Genomic DNA, 23,106 nt, shown 5'->3' on the forward strand with positions numbered 1-23,106 from the left:
AGGATAGATGTCATCTCCTGCAGGCGTGTCTTTGTGCTTTATTAATCTACACCAAAGGGGTGAGAATACCTGCTAATTACATTATACCCAAAAATATCAATTAGGTCACATTAGCTGCAAAATGCTAACTGCTATTTATTATTTATTTTTACCAGTGAAACCAATATAACATCTCCACATTCACAAATATACATTTCTGACATTCAAAAACAAAACAAAAACAAATCAGCGACCAATATAGCCACCTTTCTTTGCAAGGACACTCAAAAGCCTGCCATCCATGATTCTGTCAGTGTTTTGATCTGTGCACCATCAACATTGCGTGCAGCAGCAACCACAGCCTCCCAGACACTGTTCAGAGAGGTGTACTGTTTTCCCTCCTTGTAAATCTCACATTTGATGATGGACCACAGGTTCTCAATGGGGTTCAGATCAGGTGAACAAGGAGGCCATGTCATTAGTTTTTCTTCTTTTATACCCTTTCTTGCCAGCCACGCTGTGGAGTACTTGGACGCGTGTGATGGAGCATTGTCCTGCATGAAAATCATGTTTTTCTTGAAGGATGCAGACTTCTTCCTGTACCACTGCTTGAAGAAGGTGTCTTCCAGAAACTGGCAGTAGGACTGGGAGTTGAGCTTGACTCCACCCTCAACCCGAAAAGGCCCCACAAGCTCATCTTTGATGATACCAGCCCAAACCAGTACTCCACCTCCACCTTGCTGGCGTCTGAGTCGGACTGGATCTCTCTGCCCTTTACCAATCCAGCCACGGGCCCATCCATCTGGCCCATCAAGACTCACTCTCATTTCATCAGTCCATAAAACCTTAGAAAAATCAGTCTTGAGATATTTCTTGGCCCAGTCTTGACGTTTCAGCTTGTGTGTCTTGTTCAGTGGTGGTCGTCTTTCAGCCTTTCATACCTTGGCCACGTCTCTGAGTATTGCACACCTTGTGCTTTTGGGCACTCCAGTGATGTTGCAGCTCTGAAATATGGCCAAACTGGTGGCAAGTGGCATCTTGGCAGCTGCACGCTTGACTTTTCTCAGTTCATGGGCAGTTATTTTGCGCCTTGGTTTTTCCACACGCTTCTTGCGACTCTGTTGACTATTTTGAATGAAACGCTTGATTGTTCGATGATCACGCTTCAGAAGTTTTGCAATTTTGAGACTGCTGCATCCCTCTGCAAGATATCTCACTATTTTTGACTTTTCTGAGCCTGTCAAGTCCTTCTTTTGACCCATTTTGCCAAAGGAAAGGACGTTGCCTAATAATTCTGCACTCCCTGTACATGCAGGTGGATTGATTTGTTCGATAGTTGTGAAAGAGCGATAAGGTGAATACCGACACATACACAAAATAAAACGTTTTAATGAGCCAGTGTAAGCCCAGACAGACGACCTTTTACTAAAAATTGTGTTAGCTTGCAAGCTAGCGCCAGATATTCTTTTGTTCGTAAATCAAGGTCAGTACAACAAACACGATTACACGTAAAAAGCAGTAACCATCCTGTATTAAATACCGAGAAAGAGAAACGTTTTTCTAGAATCAATAACAGTTAAATATCAAAGGACGGCAAGAGGACGTGTGTACACGAATATGACTCCCGTTACACCAACGACACACCGACTCCACCATTAACATCCGGGTCATTCCCGGTCTGTCTGATGCAAGTTCCAACGGAGCGCTGAAACCAGCGGCACACCCTCTAAAACACACACACACACGGAGCTCCAACAGCAGCCCGAGGATACAGAGATAGCATAAAAAAGTGTTTTATTACTGATGAACCAGTAATGTAGAAAACCCTATCTCAGTATCAATAAAATGTCTCAGTAATAAAATACGTCAAAGCCTTCTTAGGTTGTGTAGTTTAAACCAAATTCGCAAAAATTACAAAACCAAGCACATTTCCAGTGTTGTTAGTTTTAACATTTATTTCAGTCAACTAAAAGTTTTTTTTTTTTTTCAAAATTGGTTTTAATTGGTTTATTTTAGTTAAGAAAAGACTTCTTAACTTGTTTCTTTTCTTTTCTGATAAATGCTAACACCAAAACGCAACTTACTGCATAACATGCAAGGCTGTGATATATCAACCCAACAAAATATATTTTGTTATGTAAATATATAGAGAGCGAAAGCAAAAAGGAAAAAACTGACACAAACGTTAAATGTATTTTCTTGTGCCATCTAGTGGGTGTAGAGACGAACTGTGTGCAGCAAAGCTGACTGTGCAGAGGGCATTTACTGCTTACTGTAAAATCATGTGAATATATAAATGTCTCCTTATATAAAAAAACAAAAGAAAAAAGTGACTGTAATCTATTTTGTTTGGGGATTTGTACACAGGTCTCTTTCAAAAAAGAGATTCAGATCTCACTGAAAACATATGTTTACATAATGACGCCTGTAGATGTAGCTTTAGAAACAGTTATTACTGATTTTAATTTTTAAATAGTTTTTATTTTTTAATTTAAAAAAGATTTTTTCTTTACTTTAAGTTTCTTTGTCATATAGCCTCTGTCATATTGTAACTTAAAACCATTAAAAAATAATATCTTTATATCAGATATGTTGTTGGGGTTTTCTCTATATTATGTAGAGTCTTTACCTTACATTATAAAGCAATATGAGCAACTGTTGTTGTAACTTGGTACAATATAAATAAAACTTTGAATTGCCGGTTTAAATTCCTCAGAGGTTATGCTGCTCACTACTGAGTGGTACTTTAGACTAAAACCCTACACCTATTGCAACATAACTAAGGGAGGATTCAGGGTCACCTGGTCCAGCCCTAACTATATGCTTCAGCAAAAAGGAAAGTTTTAAGCCTAATCTTAAAAGTAGAGATAGTGTCTGTCTCCTGAATCCAAAGTGGAAGCTGGTTCCACTGAAGAGGGGCCTAAAAGCTGTTCTGCTTCTCATTCTACTTATAAATATTGTGCTTAATTAAAAATATTAAATAGGCTGAACTCAATTTTTATCAAATTGTTATTAGAACTCGATTTAAATAAGTTACCAGTACTTTTTATGCAAAAACGCTGATAAACTCAATTTATTTGAGTTGTCTTAACATAGAAAAACTAAGTAAGCTGGAAGTTTTGCTTCTTAGTGCGGAAGGATGAAAGATGTGTTTTGAAAATGCCACGTCACTACCGTCCTCCTCCCTCGCGGATCAGTCCACATGTTCATGGTGCCAGCATTTGTTATGGAATATGTTTAGCAAACCTGGAGAAGCGTCAGCTCAAGATATTATTGTTGTCATTGCTGTGGATCTTTACGTGATACACTGACTTGGTGAGTAAATGTTTACTCTTATTCAAACTGATTTTGTGGCTTCTCTTAGTTTAGCACCAGGGCCCTGTTTCAGGAAGCCGGTTTAGTGGAAAAACTGAGTAAGTATACCCTGAGTTAACGAAAACTCTGGGTTTTCGGTTTCACAAAGCGAGTTCAGCTGCAGCCTGAGTGAGTCACTATGACGACACACTCCGTGAAGCTAACCTGCCCCCTAGCAGGTTTACTACAACTAACCCTGACTGTCTCCGCCCCTTTGTCGGAAACCTGACAGTAGGAAGTGTCGGACATGGCGTGCCACTTCCTTGAAGAGCCAGTAGATCGTGAAGCCCAAATTCTCCGCAGAGCTCTCCGCCGGGAGAGAGTGATCAGAGCGCGTTTGGACATTTTATCATTTCCTGATGATTTTCTGTGCGAACGTTACCGTGTCTCAGCACAATCTATAATTTATTTGGATAACATCCTCAGGCCATATATTACGCATGTGACACATCGCGGACATTCTCTCAGTTCTGTACATATTATTTGTATTGCACTTCGGTTTCTTGCAAACGGGAGCTTTCTGTATAATATTGGTGACGCTGAGCACGTTTCCAAGGCTACCGTCTGTCGGGCAGTCAGGAATGTTACAGTTGCACTGAAACGTCTCCTGTACTCGTTTACTGCGGTCAAGTGAGCCCTCACTTACGAAGTCGCAGTCAAGCTAGCCGCCCCGCCAGCCGCACCTAAAATGTTGTTGCACTACTCTTACGCATATTACGGTATAGGTGCCGACTGGCTTAGAAACGCAGTGTTTTCTGTCCTGACACTATTTTACTTCACAATCCACTCCCAGTTTTGGTTAATCTCCACTTTCCCCCCTGTGATCCACAGCCCAAATTACTGTATGATTCAGAGAAAATTAACAATAAAATTTACCCAATTTACTCAACTATACTTTTAATGTCCTCATCTTTGAGCTCAGATTACAGGAAAACTGTAAGAGGTGACGCAGATATTTCACTGTATTCTGACTCTAGGCTGTCGCCACTCTTCACCCTGTGATCCACAGCCAAAATTACTGTACAGTTTTTGAGAAAATTGATAGTAAAATCTTCCCATTTTGCTTTACTGTACTCTACATATTGACATCTTTGATCTCCGATTACAGGAAAACTATAAGAGGTGACGCAGATATCTCACTGTATTCTGACTCTAGGCTGTCGCCACTCTTCACCCTGTGATCCACAGCCCAAATTACTGTATGATTCAGAGAAAATTAACAATAAAATTTACCCAATTTACTCAACTATACTTTTAATGTCCTCATCTTTGAGCTCAGATTACAGGAAAACTGTAAGAGGTGACGCAGATATTTCACTGTATTCTGACTCTAGGCTGTCGCCACTCTTCACCCTGTGATCCACAGCCAAAATTACTGTACAGTTTTTGAGAAAATTGATAGTAAAATCTTCCCATTTTGCTTTACTGTACTCTACATATTGACATCTTTGATCTCCGATTACAGGAAAACTATAAGAGGTGACGCAGATATCTCACTGTATTCTGACTCTAGGCTGTCGCCACTCTTCACCCTGTGATCCACAGCCAAAATTACTGTACGGATTTTGAGAAAATTGATAGTAAACTTTGCACAATTTACTCTACTGTACTCTATATATTCTCATCTTTGAGCTTAGATTACAGGAAAACTGTAAGAGGTGACGCAGATATCTCACTGGATTATGACTCTGGGTGACCCCCACTCTTCACCCTGTGATCCACAGCAAAAATTACTGTATGGATTTTGAGAAAATTCATGGTAAAATCTTCCCATTTTGCTTTACTGTACTCTACATATTGACATCTTTGAGCTCCGATTACAGGAAAACTATAAGAGGTGACGCAGATATTTCACTGGATTCTGAATCTAGGCTGTCGCCACTCTGCACCCTGTCATCCACAGCCAAAATTACTGTACAGTTTTTGAGAAAATTGATAGTAAAATCTTCCCATTTTGCTTTACTGTACTCTACATATTGACATCTTTGAGCTCCGATTACAGGAAAACTGTAAGAGGTGACGCAGATATTTCACTGGATTATGAATCTAGGCCATCTCCACTCTTCACCCTGTGATCCACAGCCAAAATTACTGTACGGATTTTGAGAAAATTGATAGTAAACTTTGCACAATTTACTCTACTATACTCTATATATTCTCATCTTTGAGCTTAGATTACAGGAAAACTGTAAGAGGTGACGCAGATATCTCACTGGATTATGACTCTGGGTGACCCCCACTCTGCACCCTGTGATCCACAGCAAAAATTACTGTATGGATTTTGAGAAAATTCATAGCAAAATCTTCCCATTTTGCTTTACTGTACTCTACATATTGACATCTTTGGCCTCAGATTACAGGAAAACTATAAGAGGTGACGCAGATATCTCACTGTATTCTGACTCTAGGCTGTCGCCACTCTTCACCCTGTGATCCACAGCCAAAATTACTGTACGGTTTTTGAGAAAATTGATAGTAAACTTTGCACAATTTACTCTACTGTACTTTTAATATCCTCGTCTTTAACCTCAGATTACAGGAAAACTGTAAGAGGTGACGCAGATATTTCACTGGATTATGACTCTGGGTGACCCCCACTCTGCACCCTGTGATCCACAGCAAAAATTACTGTATGGATTTTGAGAAAATTGATAGTAAAATCTTCCCATTTTGCTTCACTGTACTCTACATATTGACATCTTTGAGTTCCGATTACAGGAAAACTGTAAGAGGTGACGCAGATATTTCACTGGATTATGAATCTAGGCCATCTCCACTCTGCACCCTGTGATCCACAGCCAAAATTACTGTACAGTTTTGAGAAAATTGATAGTAAAATCTTCCCATTTTGCTTTACTGTACTCTACATATTGACATCTTTGAGTTCCGATTACAAGAAAACTATAAGAGGTGACACAGATATCTCACTGGATTATGACTCTGGGTGACCCCCACTCTTCACCCTGTTATCCACAGCCCAAATTACTGTACGGATTTTAGAAAATTGATAGTAAACTTTGCACAATTTACTCTACTGTACTCTATATATTCTCATCTTTGAGCTCAGATTACAGGAAAACTATAAGAGGTGACGCAGATATCTCACTGGATTCTGAATCTAGGCTGTCGCCACTCTTCACCCTGTCATCCACAGCCAAAATTACTGTACAGTTTTTGAGAAAATTCATGGTAAAATCTTCCCATTTTGCTTTACTGTACTCTACATATTAACATCTTTGAGCTCCGATTACAGGAAAACTGTAAGAGGTGACGCAGATATTTCACTGGATTCTGAATCTAGGCCATCTCCACTCTTCACCCTGTGATCCACAGCCAAAATTACTGTATGGATTTTGAGAAAATTGATAGTAAACTTTGCACAATTTACTCTACTGTACTTTTAATATTCTCATCTTTGACCTCAGATTACAGGAAAACTATAAGAGGTGACGCAGATATCTCACTGGATTATGACTCTGGGTGACCCCCACTCTGCACCCTGTGATCCACAGCCAAAATTACTGTACGGATTTCTGATGAAATTAAATCCTATTCCATTACCAAACAAAATGAGTTCATTGAAGTATTTGCTTAACTACAAGAAATGTCTTTCCACACACAATTTAAATTTTTCAAAATGTCATTCACACACCACCTCAAGTATCAACTTCAGTTTTAGACATTATTTATTCAGTGCTTAATCACAACAATAGTCAACTTAAGGCACTTACATAATAAGTTAAACCTTACAATAATACATACAGAGAAAAACCCAACAATCATATGACCCCCTATGAGCAACAGTGGGAAGGAAAAACTCCCTTTTAACAGCAAGAAACCTCCGGCAGAACCAGGCTCAGGGAGGGGCGGCCATCTGCCTCAACCGGTCAGGGTGAGAAATTACATTTCTCAGATTACTGATTTCTCATATTACTACTACACAGTTTAGATACACTCAACAAAAATATAAACGCAACACCTTTGTTACTGCTCCCATTCCCCATGGGATGGACGTAGAGACCGAAAATTCATTCCAGATACACAATATAACCATCCCTCCCAAACAGTGGTCACAAATCAGTCCAAATGTGTGGTAGTGGGCACATCTGCCATATTGAGATAATCCATCCCACCTCACAGGTGTGCCACATCAGGATGCTGATCTGACATCATGAGTAGTGCACAGGTGTACCTCAGACTGCCCACAACAAAAGGCCACCCTGGAATGTGCAGTTTTTTGCGCTATTGGGGGTCTGGGGACCCAGAACCGGTCAGTATCTGGTGTGACCACCATTTACCTCATGCAGTGCAACACATCGTCGCATGGAGTCTATCAGATTGTCAATTGTGGCCTTTGGAATGTTGGTCCACTCCACTTCAATGGCTGTGCGAGGTTGTTGGATATTCGTGGGAACTGGTACACGCTGTCGTATACGCCGGTCAAGCACATCCCGAACATGCTCAATGGGTGACATGTCCGGTGAGTATGCTGGCCATGCAAGAACTGGGACATTCTCAGCTGCCATCTGCCCTGAACAATGTGAACCATGATTCATCCGTGAAGCGCACACCTCTCCAACGTGCCAGACGCCATCGAATGTGAGCATTTGCCCACACAAGTCTGTTACGGCGACGAGCTGGAGTCAGGTCAAGACCCCGATGAGGACGACGGGCATGCAGTTGAGCGTCCCTGAGACGGTTTCTGACAGTTTGTGCAGAAATTGTTTGGTTGTGCAAACCAATTGTTCCAGCAGCTGTCTGGGTGGCTGGTCTCAGACGATCTTGGAGGTGAACCTGCTGGATGTGGAGGTCCTGGGCTGGTGTGGTTACACGAGGTCTGCGGTTGTGAGGCCGGTTGGATGTGCTGCCATATTCTCTGAAACGCCTGTGGAGACGGCTTATGGTTGAGAAATGAACATTCAATGCACGGGCGACAGATCTGGTTGACATTCCTGCTGTCAGCATGCCAATTGCACGCTCCCTCATTGCTTGTGGCATCTGTGGCATTTTGCTGTGAGACAAAACTGCACATTCCAGGGTGGCCTTTTGTTGTGGGCAGTCTGAGGTACACCTGTGCACTACTCATGATGTCAGATCAGCATCCTGATGTGGCACACCTGTGAGGTGGGATGGATTATCTCAATATGGCAGATGTGCCCACTACCACACATTTGGACTGATTTGTGACCACTGTTTGGGAGGGATGGTTATATTGTGTATCTGGAATGAATTTTCGGTCTCTACGTCCATCCCATGGGGAATGGGAGCAGTAACAAAGGTGTTGCGTTTATATTTTTGTTGAGTGTATCTAAACTGTGTAGTAGTAATATGAGAAATCAGTAATCTGAGAAATGTAATTTCTCACCCTGACCGGTTGAGGCAGATGGCCGCCCCTCCCTGAGCCTGGTTCTGCCGGAGGTTTCTTGCTGTTAAAAGGGAGTTTTTCCTTCCCACTGTTGCTCATAGGGGGTCATATGATTGTTGGGTTTTTCTCTGTATGTATTATTGTAAGGTTTAACTTATTATGTAAGTGCCTTAAGTTGACTATTGTTGTGATTAAGCACTGAATAAATAATGTCTAAAACTGAAGTTGATACTTGAGGTGGTGTGTGAATGACATTTTGAAAAATTTAAATTGTGTGTGGAAAGACATTTCTTGTAGTTAAGCAAATACTTCAATGAACTCATTTTGTTTGGTAATGGAATAGGATTTAATTTCATCAGAAATCCGTACAGTAATTTTGGCTGTGGATCACAGGGTGCAGAGTGGGGGTCACCCAGAGTCATAATCCAGTGAAATATCTGCGTCACCTCTTATAGTTTTCCTGTAATCTGAGGTCAAAGATGAGAATATTAAAAGTACAGTAGAGTAAATTGTGCAAAGTTTACTATCAATTTTCTCAAAATCCGTACAGTAATTTGGGCTGTGGATAACAGGGTGAAGAGTGGGGGTCACCCAGAGTCATAATCCAGTGAGATATCTGCGTCACCTCTTATAGTTTTCCTGTAATCTGAGGTCAAAGATGAGAATATTAAAAGTACAGTAGAGTAAATTGTGCAAAGTTTACTATCAATTTTCTCAAAAACCGTACAGTAATTTTTTCTGTGGATCACAGGGTGAAGAGTGGCGACAGCCTAGAGTCATAATCCAGTGAGATATCTGCGTCACCTCTTACAGTTTTCCTGTAATCTGAGCTCAAAGATGTCAATATATAAAGTACAGTACAGTAAATTGTGCAAAGTTTACTATCAATTTTCTCAAAATCCGTACAGTAATTTTGGCTGTGGATCACAGGGTGCAGAGTGGCGACAGCCTAGATTCATAATCCAGTGAAATATCTGCGTCACCTCTTACAGTTTTCCTGTAATCTGAGCTCAAAGATGAGAATATATAGAGTATAGTACAGTAAATTGTGCAAAGTTTACTATCAATTTTCTAAAAATCCGTACAGTAATTTGGGCTGTGGATAACAGGGTGAAGAGTGGGGGTCACCCAGAGTCATAATCCAGTGAGATATCTGTGTCACCTCTTACAGTTTTCCTGTAATCGGAGCTCAAAGATGTCAATATGTGGAGTACAGTAAAGCATAATGGGAAGATTTTGCTATGAATTTTCTCAAAATCCATACAGTAATTTTGGCTGTGGATCACAGGGTGAAGAGTGGCGACAGCCTAGAGTCAGAATACAGTGAGATATCTGCGTCACCTCTTATAGTTTTCCTGTAATCTGGGGCCAAAGATGTCAATATGTAGAGTACAGTAAAGCAAAATGGGAAGATTTTACTATCAATTTTCTCAAAAACTGTACAGTAATTTTGGCTGTGGATCACAGCATGCAGAGTGGGGGTCACCCAGAGTCAGAATCCAGTGAGATATCTGCGTCACCTCTTATAGTTTTCCTGTAATCTGAGCTCAAAGATGAGAATATATAGAGTATAGTACAGTAAATTGTGCAAAGTTTACTATCAATTTTCTCAAAAACCGTACAGTAATTTTGGCTGTGGATCACAGGGTGAAGAGTGGCGACAGCCTAGAGTCAGAATACAGTGAGATATCTGCGTCACCTCTTATAGTTTTCCTGTAATCTGAGCTCAAATATGAGAATATATAGAGTACAGTAGAGTAAATTGTGCATATTTACTATCAATTTTCTCAAAAACTGTACAGTAATTTTGGCTGTGGATCACAGGGTGCAGAGTGGCGACAGCCTAGATTCATAACCCAGTGAAATATCTGCGTCACCTCTTACAGTTTTCCTGTAATCGGAGCTCAAAGATGTCAATGTATAAAGTACAGTAAAGCAAAATGGGAAGATTTTGCTATGAATTTTCTCAAAATCCATACAGTAATTTTTGCTGTGGATCACAGGGTGCAGAGTGGGGTTCACCCAGAGTCATAATCCAGTGAGATATCTGCGTCACCTCTTACAGTTTTCCTTTAATCTAAGCTCAAAGATGAGAATATATAGAGTACAGTAGAGTAAATTGTGCAAAGTTTACTATCAATTTTCTCAAAATCCGTACAGTAATTTTGGCTGTGGATCACAGGGTGCAGAGTGGGGGTCACCCAGAGTCAGAATCCAGTGAAATATCTGTGTCACCTCTTACAGTTTTCCTGTAATCAGAGCTCAAAGATGTCAATATGTGGAGTACAGTAAAGCATAATGGGAAGATTTTGCTATGAATTTTCTCAAAATCCATACAGTAATTTTGGCTGTGGATGACAGGGTGAAGAGTGGCGACAGCCTAGAGTCAGAATCCAGTGAAATATCTGCGTCACCTCTTACAATTTTCCTGTAATCGGAGCTCAAAGATGTTAATATGTGGAGTACAGTAAAGCACAATGGGAAGATTTTGTTATGAATTTTCTCAAAATCCGTACAGTAATTTTGGCTGTGGATCACAGGGTGCAGAGTGGGGGTCACCCAGAGTCATAATCCAGTGAAATATCTGCGTCACCTCTTACAGTTTTCCTGTAATCTGAGGTCAAAGATGAGGACATTAAAAGTATAGTTGAGTAAATTGGGTAAATTTTATTGTTAATTTTCTCTGAATCATACAGTAATTTGGGCTGTGGATCACAGGGGGGAAAGTGGAGATACACTAAAAATGGGAGTGGATTGTGAAGTAAAATAGTGTCAGGACACAAAACACTGCGTTTCTAAGCCGGTTTTCACCCATACCGTAATATACGTAAGAGTAGTGCAACCACATTTTCGGTGCGGCTGGCGGGGCGGCTAGCTTGACTGCGACTTGGTAAGTGAGGGCTCACTTGACCGCAGTACTCGTTTGTGGTGTTCCCCGGTCACAGACCCACAAGATTTATCAAAGAGGGATGCCACAAAATTGCAGGTATCAGGATGACCAAAACTTAATTTATGATGTGGTGATACTTGGACTACTACTTAAATTGCACATTTATTTTCAGGGTTCCCAGGCGTGATTGGCTGTACAGATGGTACTCACATTCCAATCATTGCTCCTTCAGTAAATGAAGGAGACTATGTGAACAGGAAGTCTTTCCACAGCATTAATGTACAGGTACATAGTTCCCTGTAGCATGTCAAACTAACAAATTATTTCATTATAGTAATGGATGCTAATTTGTGTTCTCTGCACTGTGAAGATCATATGTGATGCTGCCAACATTATCACAAATGTGGAAGCCAAGTGGCCAGGCTCTGTCCATGACTCACAAATATTCCGTGAATGTACACTGAGCACAAAATTTGGACATGGTGAGTTGAGAATACTTTAAAATATATAAAGACCAATTGCTTCAGGGACATTTGAACTGAAGTGTACCCTTCTGTCTTAGGAGAGTTCACTGGCTACTTGCTTGGTGATAGGGGGTATCCATGTTTACCCTATTTGCTTACCCCTTACCCTGACCCTGAACCGGGCCCACAGCAGTGATATAATCTGGCTAATTGCAGGACAAGAGCCAGAATTGAAATGACTATCGGAATGCTTAAGGCCCGGTTCCAGTGCCTGCAAAGACTCAGGGTCACCCCAGAAAGGGCATGTGACATTATTGTGGCATGTGTGATTCTTCACAACATTGCCACAATTAGAGGAGAACACTGTCCTTCTGAACCAAACATCAGCAGTGATCCAAACCATGAACATCCTGACCCTCCCACGGACATACAAGATGGAAGAGCAGTCAGAGACACCATATGTCACAATCATTTCTTTTGACCCATCACCTCAACATGTTGAAAGAAGAATAAACAGATTTTTTGTTCAACTGGCTTTATTGGTCGCCTGTATTTCCTGTACACAAAGTATTAAAAGATGTAAACCTCATAAAGTGTCTCTGTTGCTTCCTCCTCTGTAACAGCTGTCAATGTTTCTTCATTATTTTCCTGTAGTAAAGAAATAGACAACATTGCTGTTCTACTGTAAACTCATATAATCTGTGGAGTATTAAGAGTACTCACAACTGCATGTTGGTCTGGCTCAACAGGAGGCTGCACCAGATGCAGTACACCATCACCATCAACTGATAGAATATGAGGTTTATACAGGTCACTTATAACTTACAAGGGACCAAATGGCAATTAACAAACATACCAAGCACCTTACACTTCATTGTCATTATGCTCTCAAAGACAACCAAGGCTGAGGGAAGGCAAAATCAGTCGGAAAATAACTTCACTACAAAATAATTCATTATGGTAAAGAGTTTATCAAATGAATGTGTCGCACTGCAAAGGTGACTGTGAAGAAAGGATGTATGCACATCATGTATTATTTTGAATTTACCCCTTATGTAGGCACTTGTGTCTTGCGGGGTTATTGACTCAGAGGATGTCCCCGCAGAGATGCCTTCGGCCACAGGGCGCCCACTGTTTTGGCTGAGGGCCAACTGCTCAGCCTCTGTGAGTGGTGGTGGTGGAGGACCCCCACCTGTTTTTCGGGCCCCCGCTTTTTTTCTGTTGGCTATAACGGGCCACATTTGAGCATACAGAGTAAGCAAATATGTACTTGTAATGTGCTCAGATAATTTCAATAAGTGCTTACAGAAAGAAAATTAATGTAGCCTCTAACTGCAATTGATTTACATGGGACAAACAGACCAAGCACTATGGCTCATAATACAATTACACCTTACCTGTTTGGACTATATTTTTATATTTCATTTTTACTTGCTGCCAGGCACGTTTGGGGCCTGTTGGGTTGCACCTGCGCTCACATCACATCACAAAATAAAATGTATAAAATAACAAATAAAATAACATATGATAAAATAACGTGTTAAATGGGTGGAAATCCCTCGATCAATGTTTAAATTAACACTCACGCATTGACTCTGTCGGCTATGTTTTGCCATGCATGCTTTTGCAGCTGTGGCTGTGTTACTTTTTTCCGCGGAATTTGCATGTTATCGGCATATGCTGCCATCAGAATTTCGGCCTCAAGCGCTGTGACATACATTGACCGCGCCTTCTTTCCCTCCGTCTCCATGGTGACTCGCTTAATCTGTGCTCCGCTTATCAGGGCTTTATGTATCCTCGTCCGCGCGCTTCACTTGGGGTTAAAGCAACTCCGCGTTGACTGAACTAATTGTTATCAGCCTTTCTGAAACGGAATATTCCGAGTTGGACAGTTCGGGGTTACTCAACCGTGAGTGTCGTTTTTCACTCTTGAGTTTTCCAAACCGGCTTCCTGAAACAGGGCCCAGGTTTATAGTCTTGCTAGCTAGTTAGTGTTAGCCTAGCGTTGCTGCTGCCGCCGGTGTTCCAGATCTACTGGCGTTTAGATCAACTGGCGTTGGTCGAACAGATGTGTGGCAGTCTTGCGTTTCAGGAGCTGCTACCGACAAACCAGCAAAAAAACGCCAAATGTGTCACCTGTGACACTTGTGAGGTTATCTCAAACACACTCCGTCAGTCTTGATGCTGTTGAACAACAAAATGTTTAAAAATGTGGCGAGTTTATCTGCGTGATATCCTCACGCGCGACGCGATCGCGAAAACAGCAAACAATTAACACCACGCCGATGTTGTTCACGGGACAGCAAGAGTAAACGATCGGGAGACCCTTGTCGTCGTTATCGTTCCCCTCGCACGTTTTATTTCTCCGGTTTCAGCGTTTTTGCTCCACAAGTACAGCGAGCAGTTTACTTTGTGCACTAACATGGACTCGAGTCAACCAGCGCCACCTCTGGCCAAGTGCCACAGCCTACAGCCAGATCAACCTGTGACACACATCTGCAGCACGTCTGAATTCGTTTCATGCACAACACATTTGTACCTTTCAATTGTGTCTGTTTGTGCGTCATGCAAATAAACCTTTGAATAGAATGAAATGATATCATATATTCCTTATTGGTACGGTGGCCCTGAGAGGCCAAACGGACTGCAACTTCAGAAAACACATGCAAAAAGAAAAATGCTGCAAAAAGGAAAACGCTGCAAAAAGAAAGACGCTGCACTGCAACTTCAAGAAAAACGCTGCACTGCAAAAAGAAAAACGCTGCAAAAAGAAAAGCGCTGCAAAAGCACACAAAGCACAACGGAAATAGGAAAAAAGATAACGGAAATGTTCCTGGGGAGACAATAACCCGACGGACCAGTTGCACGAACCAAAACATGCTAACCAGTGCGCTCGGACTGGGATACACTTCAAAGAAGTGGAGGAGAGGTAAATGTGTTGTAATCTCATGATTCTAATAATACTACAGATAAATAGGTGGTATTCAGAATACAGTTTTTTTGTTGAAATAAATAGATTACACATCATTATTTTCCTATTTCGTATGTTAGGCTATGCCCTCTCTAGTTTTTGTTAATTCCACTCTGGTGGAAACCCAAACAAAACAAGCATTAAGAGGCTCTAATGCCTGTGTCTCAGTTTCGCACCCCATGCCACCTCTACTTGCGGCAGTATAATGTTTTCAAAATATTTTCAATAATTATTGTTCAAAAAATTATTTAATATGAAGGCAATAGGCAGAGTATTACAGGCATAGCGATAAAGGATGTGCCCTCATGTAGTCCGTGCTGCAGGGAGAATGGACTGCCATACACGTGAAGTTTCTGTGAGCCAGGGAGTGAGGAAAAGGAAAGTGGAAAAGTATGAGTTCTCACCTAGCAGAAAAGGGAGATGGAAGCATGTAAATATAATAATAACCACTGCAGCAAAAACAGTGCCTGTATCTATTTTTTTCACATTTTTTTCCATGGTCAAAATTACTTTATTATAATGAATCGTCTTTATCTTTAGCTGCAGATGAAAATGAATATTTCTACGTTGGAAGAATGATTGCAGTTTCCATTGTTCATGGTGGTCCAGGGCCATGTTGTTTATCTCCAAACTTCTTTATGTACCTTGTTGGAAAAGACAAGACATTCGAGGCACCAATTGATGATATACCAGATGAAGAAATCAAGAAGGCTCTACTAGAGGTAAATTTATGATGTTATGATTATGACAAACACCAATAAATGCGAATTTTTAGTTTTAGTTATCCACTTAACATAATCTTGGTAACTAACTGATGCCTGAAATGATTACGGAGTGTGTAATCCAAGACTGTTACATCGCACATTAATAGACAGCATGCGAAGGATGTCACTTGTGCATGTGTATGTGTGTGTAATATATATTTTTCTCTTTAGATAAAGAATGCAACATCTCTAAGTGAGCTCCGAGTAATCTCAGAAAAACACTCAAGCATGCTCCAGACAGCAGGATGCTGTCGATTCATGAGGACACTGGAGGATAAGAAGAAGGTAGTAGCGGATTACATTCAGTGGTACTTCATCTACCGAAACCATCTTTCCATCCAAAGGTATAGAATTCAGACTATTATGTGCCCATTTAACGAAATCTTTTCAGAAGAATAAATTGTTACTTTTTTTTATTCCTGTGAAATTTAAAGGATGGAAAAAACATATTCTAAATGCAAGACCTTTTTCAGGAGGACTTTTTTTTTGTAGCAGGATGAGTGTCTTAGCTAGATAAGAATGTTGGTTACTTTCTTAACACAGTAGTTTCCGATGTGAAGTTTTGCTTTCTTGCACAAATAACATTAAACATTTTATTAAAAATTAGACTGTTTTCTAGTTTCAGAAAGGGTCTAGCAACACTGGATTTTCTAAACGCCCTGGAACAGCATCCTTCACTCTTCTTCTCATTCATGTGCTACACTGAGACCAGGCTGACAGCTGATCTTCTTGAGAACATCTTCCATGTGCAATTTGGTCCACCTGGCAGCTCTAGGCGTCAAGAGGAGACAAGAGTACTAAGCTACTGGCAAGACTATCTGCTTTCTGTAGAAGGTATTAAATTTGGTTGAAAATGTTGAAATGAGTACATTTATGTCAGCAAAGTGTAATGGCCCCTTTTTCCTGTTTATTATCATTAGAAATAACTTTTATTCTCTTTACATTTTCAGAGAGAAATGGAAGTCTGTCTCTTGAAGACATCCTTATGTTTGCAACTGGACTGGGAGAAATTCCTCCTGCAGCAATTCAGCCAAAGCCACAACTTCTTTTCCAGACCACTTCACGCTTCCCTGTAGCAGATGTCTGTGCAAATACTATCAAAATCCCAGTGTTACACAGTTATGAGGACTTCCAAGAAGCCATGGATTATGGCATCCAGAACTCTCCTGGGTTTGGGCTTCCCTAAGGTCCAAGTCCTTTTGCTTTTAAGCCACATTTATGGTTTTAGCAAACATTTGAAGTTTGTGATTTTAAAATCTGAAAATTTTGTTTCTAATAATTTCTGTAAATCACATAAAGTTTAATGCATCGCAGAAAGTTCAATCAGGTTTTGGAATTTCAAAAGCATAGTATCATAGTGGGGCAATTGAACAAGTTAGACATATTTCACTGTGTTAAGAAATTGCCAATGTAACAAAATAAAACATTTCTGAAGTATTCTAATGTACTGAGACATGCTAGTATAATAACACAGGGAAAAAAATCTGATAAATTCAGTTAAAAGGCTTTATTTAATCAAACACTTCTGTGTTTGATTACATTTTTTTGTAAGATATGCAAGTTGTTCTTGGAGTTAGAAAAAGAAAAACCCACATAAATACAGGTCTCGCTGAATGCTTTTGTAAACCTTTGTTTGTAAAACAGATCTCCAAATTAATCAATGTGTTTGTTACAACACCTAATTAAAAGGAACAAGTTATTTTGTACAGTATGGTCTTTTGATTTCTTCAGGTAGAAAGCGTACACACTGAAAAGTTGACGGTAGTGAAACTATTTATATAAAAACTATGGTACTATTTTTTTCAATACTCATTAAAGTTGGTTTGTGAGAATTAGTGTCAGTGGTAATTGTACTCACATCTAGCAGATGATTTTACATTGACTTCTAAAGTCCAGTCATATTTTTGAGTGTTATATAATTTTCAACTGCAGTAGTCCAGTTGACTGGTCGAGGGAGCTCACTCTGTCTTTCCAAGTTTGTGAAATGAACCTGGAGATTGTCGTCCCCACATAGACTGTACTGAGCAGGTAGAATGTCATCAAACTGGTGCAGGATTTCTTGAGGCACTTGGAATCCACACTCTCTTCCACCATACCTTAGGTCAGTCAGAAAAATGAACAAATTCAGTCACTTCTCCAGGTACTATCTTTCAAGGTTACAGCAAAAGCGCAAAGTCAATCTTATAATTAAAAGTCAGTTCTGGAAATTGTGATTTTAAAGAATCTTAATTATGCATATATCTACATTTGTCATTTTTAGCCAAGATGTGATCCAAAGTTAAAATATGATTGTCTAACTTTTTTTTTTTGGAAAAAAATATAAAAATAAAACGTAAGTGCATGAAGTCAGAGAACAGAACTAATGGCAAAACACAAGTGGCAGCTTTAATTTCTATTCAGCAAAAAGGTGAAAACAACAAAACACACTATTCAATTGCTAAAGTGTGTGTAATACCTGCTGTGAGTAACAGTTAGGGCAAATTGTTAAACCTAAATGACATACTGCTTACTTAACTCAAGTGGTTAGGTCAAGAAAGAAAAGAGTGCACATAAGGGATGGACTGTTCCTGAACCATTTTATAAATGAACAAAAGGTTTAATAACAGCAAGCTGGACAGGTATCCTGCACATACAATACACTATACTGAGGAAGAAAAATTTTAGTAAAACTATGAAATAAAATCCATGGACTAAATACATACCTATGAGGCAGGTGATACATGGCTTCTGGTTTACCAGATGGACAACAAGATTGGCGCACAGGTCGGATGGTGTGAGTGTTCCAGAGATCTCTGTACTCGTCAAGCTCTTTTTGCAAGACATTGAGGAAGACATATCGTAGAAGGCATTTATGTTCATGACTGCCGTTGAAAAGATGCCTCTCCCTCAGGTCACTGAAGAGTTCAATCCAGAACTGAGTTCTAATGGTGGAATGACAAGGCATATAAAATTTAATAACACAAGTGATTCAATGTAATTGTCCTCTTTAAACAAAAGTCGTAATCTTAAGAATATTGAAATGTGCGCAATTTCGTTCAAAGAAAAGCTTATTCACATGTTTTGAAGTGTTTCATCAATGCACTGCAGGAAAACAAAAGCAACTTCACACAAATAACAAAATTTAACAAAATGATTAATCCTTCTGTTATTCCTGCATTTGGCGGTTGAACTTAAGAAAAGTTGTAATATACAGATCTGTCCATATAAATGTACTATTTTGTTTCTACATGAACACTGAAGCTGTTATCACTTGTTAGATACCACACAGAAATCCAAAAACTAGTGAAAACATCAGTATTTTTTTTTTGGCACACAAAGTCGAAGAAATGTCTGAAACGAATGACCTCCTCTAACAAATTTCTGTCATGTTGGATCAATGTTCTTATATTACTCATATTACAGTTCTCAAATTTGAAGAATCCCTTGTTCTTTTATTTATATGACTCCCTACAGGTAAACTATTTGATCTAGATGTTAGTTTGGTACTACGTAGGCACACAAATTTGAATAAATTTTACTCAATTTTAAATACATCAATCTTTACTGATGCCATTGCCTCTAGGATTTATAAAAATTTATTAAAATGTTGAATGTCAGTTTGTTTGTTGTTTTTTATAGTTCCTTTTTAGGACTTTGTGGAATGTCTGAGTAGGATTTTCCTTTTGAGTGTGTTGTTTTAATACAAACAAATGTCACTGGTATACCAAACCATTTATTATATTTTTTGAAGCAGTTGTGCATCACATGAGAAAAATGTGTAGGTGACTATGTTTTTCTTTGTTTGTTTGTGACTGTAATTTAATATTTGAGTATAAAGCCCCACCCACAAAAAAAAAAGTATATCGCTGACCACGAAACACCTTCAGAACCATTCAATTTTAGTTTCAGAATATATTTTAAAAGCCATGTACCTTTGCTTTCTGAACGAAGACCACCAACTTTCAATCCGTTGATTTGTAGTTGAGGTACCATACATATGACTGTGGGCTCCTGCAAGTTCATCTCCATGGTCTGATCTTAAAGCACAGTGAATGGCTGCCATTGTGCCATTTTCTGTGCCACAGTCTGTACGAAGGCATGCTGGAAGTTGACCAAACCATGACAAGCACTCCATATAATATTTTGCAATGATACCTGGGTCATTATTTGAGCTGCCACAGCTGAGCCACATAACTTTCCTTGAAAATCCATCGACACATGCACTAATAGCAACACCAAAGGGCTTCAGCTTATCATAACCATCCACATGCCACACTTGATTTAGTCCTTCTGAAAAATATCCTCTTCGAACAAACCTGCGTTTACAGCGACGCTTAACACCATATGGATCTAGTCTTGAGAGTATGTGCATTACATCATTTCTTTTAACTTTCAGATTATACTTTTGTCGCAGTGTCTGACACATGGATCTGTAACCCAGAAGCTGACCTGAGCCTCTCAGTTCTTGTGTAACAGTGGAAATGACAATGTCAGTGGGAGTAAAGTCAGTCCTTCTAGTCATTCCAGCATCTTTTAGCCTCCTCTTTAATGTTCTCAGACTCATACAAATATTATGCTTGTTTTCAAGAAAATCCAGGATCACTTCATATGTATGGCCCTCAGAGAAATACTTAGTGATGATGTCTGTGACTGAGACTGGGCCTAATGTTGAAGAGAAAACATGAAAAGATAATTACGACCGCAGGAATCCATAAATGCACTTAATAAGTGTTTTTTTTTAAAAAAATACCACATCTGAAACAAGTCTCAATAAACATGACTCAAGTATTTAATCTTCTTGATGTGTGCTTAAATAAAGGCCAGCAAAAGCTCAAAGAACATGGACCAGGATTCAGGACTTATCACTCTCATTAAGACCTCTATGCTGACAACTCAAAATGAGCAAAATTAGAGAAGTTAGAAGAATTTCGTCACTGTGTACATATGCCCTATTAAGTCATAAACTAGTTTTTAAAATTATGCTGTAGAACCGGTGGCAGGCTTAAACCAGAATACAGTTCTTAGTACCTAGCAGTTCATGCCTTTGCGTTTTTGGAATTCTGATTTATCTTGGCATACAGAGTCTTTATCAATACAAAAACCTTAGAATAAGGAAATGAATATAGTACTTTGGAATGGCATATGAATAATAATCCCCCCCGCCCCCCGCCCCCCCCAAAAAAAGTTTAACATTCACTACTGAAGCTACTGTGGTGTATATAAGTCATTATGAAGCAATTAAAAGGTGAGCAATAAATACTAGAACTTAGGAAAGTGAAGTGCTTACCATTCTCTATAAAAGGTGCTAAAACTTGAATGTTAGTTCCACAGGACCCACAAAAAACTCCAATTTGCCCCACTAGCTGGATTCCACAATATGGACAATACATTGCCTGATGAAGACACAATGCCAAATTAAAACCTGAACACATTAACTGCAATATTCCTTAATGACTTTGACTTATTAGTATTTGTTCTCGAGTTTAAAAAAGCTTCATTTCTAAGGCTACATTAAACATTATCTTTGTTAGAATTATCTTTGAATGTATATTCCAGATATCTGTAGTATTATTAGAATCATGAGATTACAACACATTTACCTCTCCTCCACTTCTTTGAAGTGTGTCCCAGTCCTAGCGCACTGGTTAGCATGTTTTGGTTCGTGCAACTGGTCCGTCGGGTTATTGTCTCCCCAGGAACATTTCCGTTGTCTTTTTTCCTATTTCCGTTGTGCTTTGTGTACTTTTGCAGCGCTTTTCTTTTTGCAGCGTCTTTCTTTTTGTAGCATTTTTCTTTTTGCAGTGCAGCGTTTTTCTTGAAGTTGCATTGCAGCGTCTTTCTTTTTGCAGCGTTTTCCTTTTTGCAAGTGTTTTCTGAAGTTGCAGTCCGTTTGGCCTCTCAGGGCCACCGTATATTGGCCTAAATTTGTACAAAATTCCAAATTATATACACAAAGTCATAGAAATCACCACTCCAATTGGTCATCATGATTTTAATATTCTCTTTTCCCATAACAATGAAATACACCTTGGACAAATATGACACATCAATATTTCATTAGTGTTGTCACATCACATCCTGTAAGCATCGTCTGCCTGTGTCTTTTCCCTGGAAATTAATATTTCCAGCCAATATAGGCAATCCATCAACATGGCTGGAGAGTTGGTAGTTATATACAGTCTGTATAAGTGTGGTTAATCTAATGAACATTTGTAAGGAGACGGCAGTTACTGTGAATTCACAGCAGTTACACAGTGATTAGTAATAAACAGAGCCAGTGAGAGTGAGTGGATTTAAGAAAGTCAGTGACTCAGGTGTGTCACTTGGTTTGTCATCTGTTTGTGAGACTGGAGGAGACGCAGAAATCTTTTGTTTTAAATCTTAGTTAGGAAGGTTCCTGTTTGAAAACAAGCACTTTTTGTGAGAAATGCAAGAAGTACATCTGCAGAAAGCACACAGTTACATTCTGTCCATCATGTGGACAAAATAGAAAATGTTGAGCATTGAAAAACTGAGAACGTTGGGCAAGTTCAAAAGAAATGTGTTTGTAAGAACGAAAAACCAAATTGTTCCTAAAATAGTTATGGAAAGTCTAACTGTTGTATGTCTGTGTTCTACATGTTTATCTAATCGAAAATAAAGGTGCTATTGTTTTATTGCAGTTTTTTGACAATTCTGAGTGGATTTACACAGTACGGGTCAAAATGACCCGCAACAAAATCAATGTCATTTTTTTGTTCTTCAACATAATACAAGGGTTCATTTCCAAAACTTGCATATGATCTTCAATTTGTAGCAGATCCACTATCACACAGCAGCTGGAGCAGTCTCCAATGGAGGTCAGTCCACTGCTGCCACCTGTGGCCAAGTACCATAGCCCACTACTAGATTAACTTGTGACACATCTGCACCTGCTGCTATGATGACATTGAGTAGAGGCTGAGTGGCTACACTTACCCCTGGTACATCCAAATCTACCCACAAATATGTTGAAAGATGCAATCCCAGCAATGTGGATTGTCAACACTAAAAACAATCAGTAAGCAAAGACAACAGGGATCACTTTTTTCTGTTTATTTAGCACCCACAACATTTGTAGTCGCCTTCTGCACAGGGGAAGTCCACACACACTGTGTGGTACCACTTTCCACAGAAGGTGCATTCAGTCTGCAAGATTGAATGAGATTGTCAGAGTCATTATCTGACTGTTTATTACTGATCACCTGCTGTACATTCACAGTAACTGCCATCTCCTTACAAATGTTCGTTAGATTAACCACACTTATACAGACTGTATATAACAACCAACTCTAAAATGTTTGTTCGCAGAGAAAAGACAC

The 23,106-nt window shown here is 39.6% G+C and overlaps 2 protein-coding genes across 6 annotated transcripts; one reads left to right on the forward strand and one right to left on the reverse strand.

The window, feature by feature from the left end:
- The first annotated feature begins 3,146 nt into the window (after positions 1 to 3,146).
- On the forward strand, positions 3,147 to 17,493 carry LOC147303475 (G2/M phase-specific E3 ubiquitin-protein ligase-like). 5 transcript variants are annotated; one of them, XM_086280403.1, is made up of 6 exons: positions 13,975 to 14,981; positions 15,335 to 15,453; positions 15,564 to 15,745; positions 15,959 to 16,131; positions 16,407 to 16,621; positions 16,738 to 17,493. In XM_086280403.1, the coding sequence occupies exons 2-6, from the start codon at positions 15,444 to 15,446 to the stop codon at positions 16,971 to 16,973; spliced, it is 816 nt and encodes a 271-aa protein (XP_086136529.1). In that variant the 5' UTR covers positions 13,975 to 14,981; positions 15,335 to 15,443; the 3' UTR covers positions 16,974 to 17,493. The 5 variants fall into 5 exon arrangements, with proteins under 5 accessions (XP_086136530.1, XP_086136531.1, XP_086136529.1 ...); XM_086280404.1 differs by lacking the exons at positions 13,975 to 14,981; positions 15,335 to 15,453 and adding an exon at positions 3,147 to 3,294; XM_086280405.1 differs by lacking the exons at positions 13,975 to 14,981; positions 15,335 to 15,453 and adding an exon at positions 13,794 to 13,961.
- On the reverse strand, positions 17,280 to 21,610 carry LOC147303476 (uncharacterized). The gene is made up of 5 exons (XM_086280400.1): positions 21,367 to 21,610; positions 21,054 to 21,159; positions 19,699 to 20,428; positions 18,490 to 18,708; positions 17,280 to 17,883 (listed from the first exon to the last, which is right to left on the reverse strand). The coding sequence occupies exons 2-5, from the start codon at positions 21,154 to 21,156 to the stop codon at positions 17,673 to 17,675; spliced, it is 1,263 nt and encodes a 420-aa protein (XP_086136526.1). The 5' UTR covers positions 21,157 to 21,159; positions 21,367 to 21,610; the 3' UTR covers positions 17,280 to 17,672.
- Positions 21,611 to 23,106: the final 1,496 nt, after the last annotated feature.

This window comes from Aulonocara sp. 'chitande type north' Nkhata Bay, linkage group LG22, assembly GCF_057382095.1.
Source record: "Aulonocara sp. 'chitande type north' Nkhata Bay isolate Kocher_YH1m ecotype deep benthic linkage group LG22, A_spYH_male_GT1.1, whole genome shotgun sequence".
Taxonomy (NCBI): Eukaryota; Metazoa; Chordata; class Actinopteri; order Cichliformes; family Cichlidae; genus Aulonocara; species Aulonocara sp. 'chitande type north' Nkhata Bay.

What these genes read in the sequence shown, in the direction of transcription:
- LOC147303476 (XM_086280400.1), bottom strand. Translation starts at nt 21,156, where the DNA reads ATGTATTGTCCATATTGTGGAATCCAGCTAGTGGGGCAAATTGGAGTT. An exon ending in AGCACCTTTTATAGAGAATG is followed by an intron (nt 20,429 to 21,053) that starts GTAAGCACTTCA and finishes CTTCAACATTAG; the next exon opens with GCCCAGTCTCAGTCACAGAC. An exon ending in TCTTCGTTCAGAAAGCAAAG is followed by an intron (nt 18,709 to 19,698) that starts GTACATGGCTTT and finishes TTCCACCATTAG; the next exon opens with AACTCAGTTCTGGATTGAAC.
- LOC147303475 (XM_086280401.1), top strand. Translation starts at nt 14,930, where the DNA reads ATGCTAACCAGTGCGCTCGGACTGGGATACACTTCAAAGAAGTGGAGG. An exon ending in TTCAAAGAAGTGGAGGAGAG is followed by an intron (nt 14,982 to 15,563) that starts GTAAATGTGTTG and finishes CTTTATCTTTAG; the next exon opens with CTGCAGATGAAAATGAATAT. An exon ending in TCAAGAAGGCTCTACTAGAG is followed by an intron (nt 15,746 to 15,958) that starts GTAAATTTATGA and finishes TTTTCTCTTTAG; the next exon opens with ATAAAGAATGCAACATCTCT.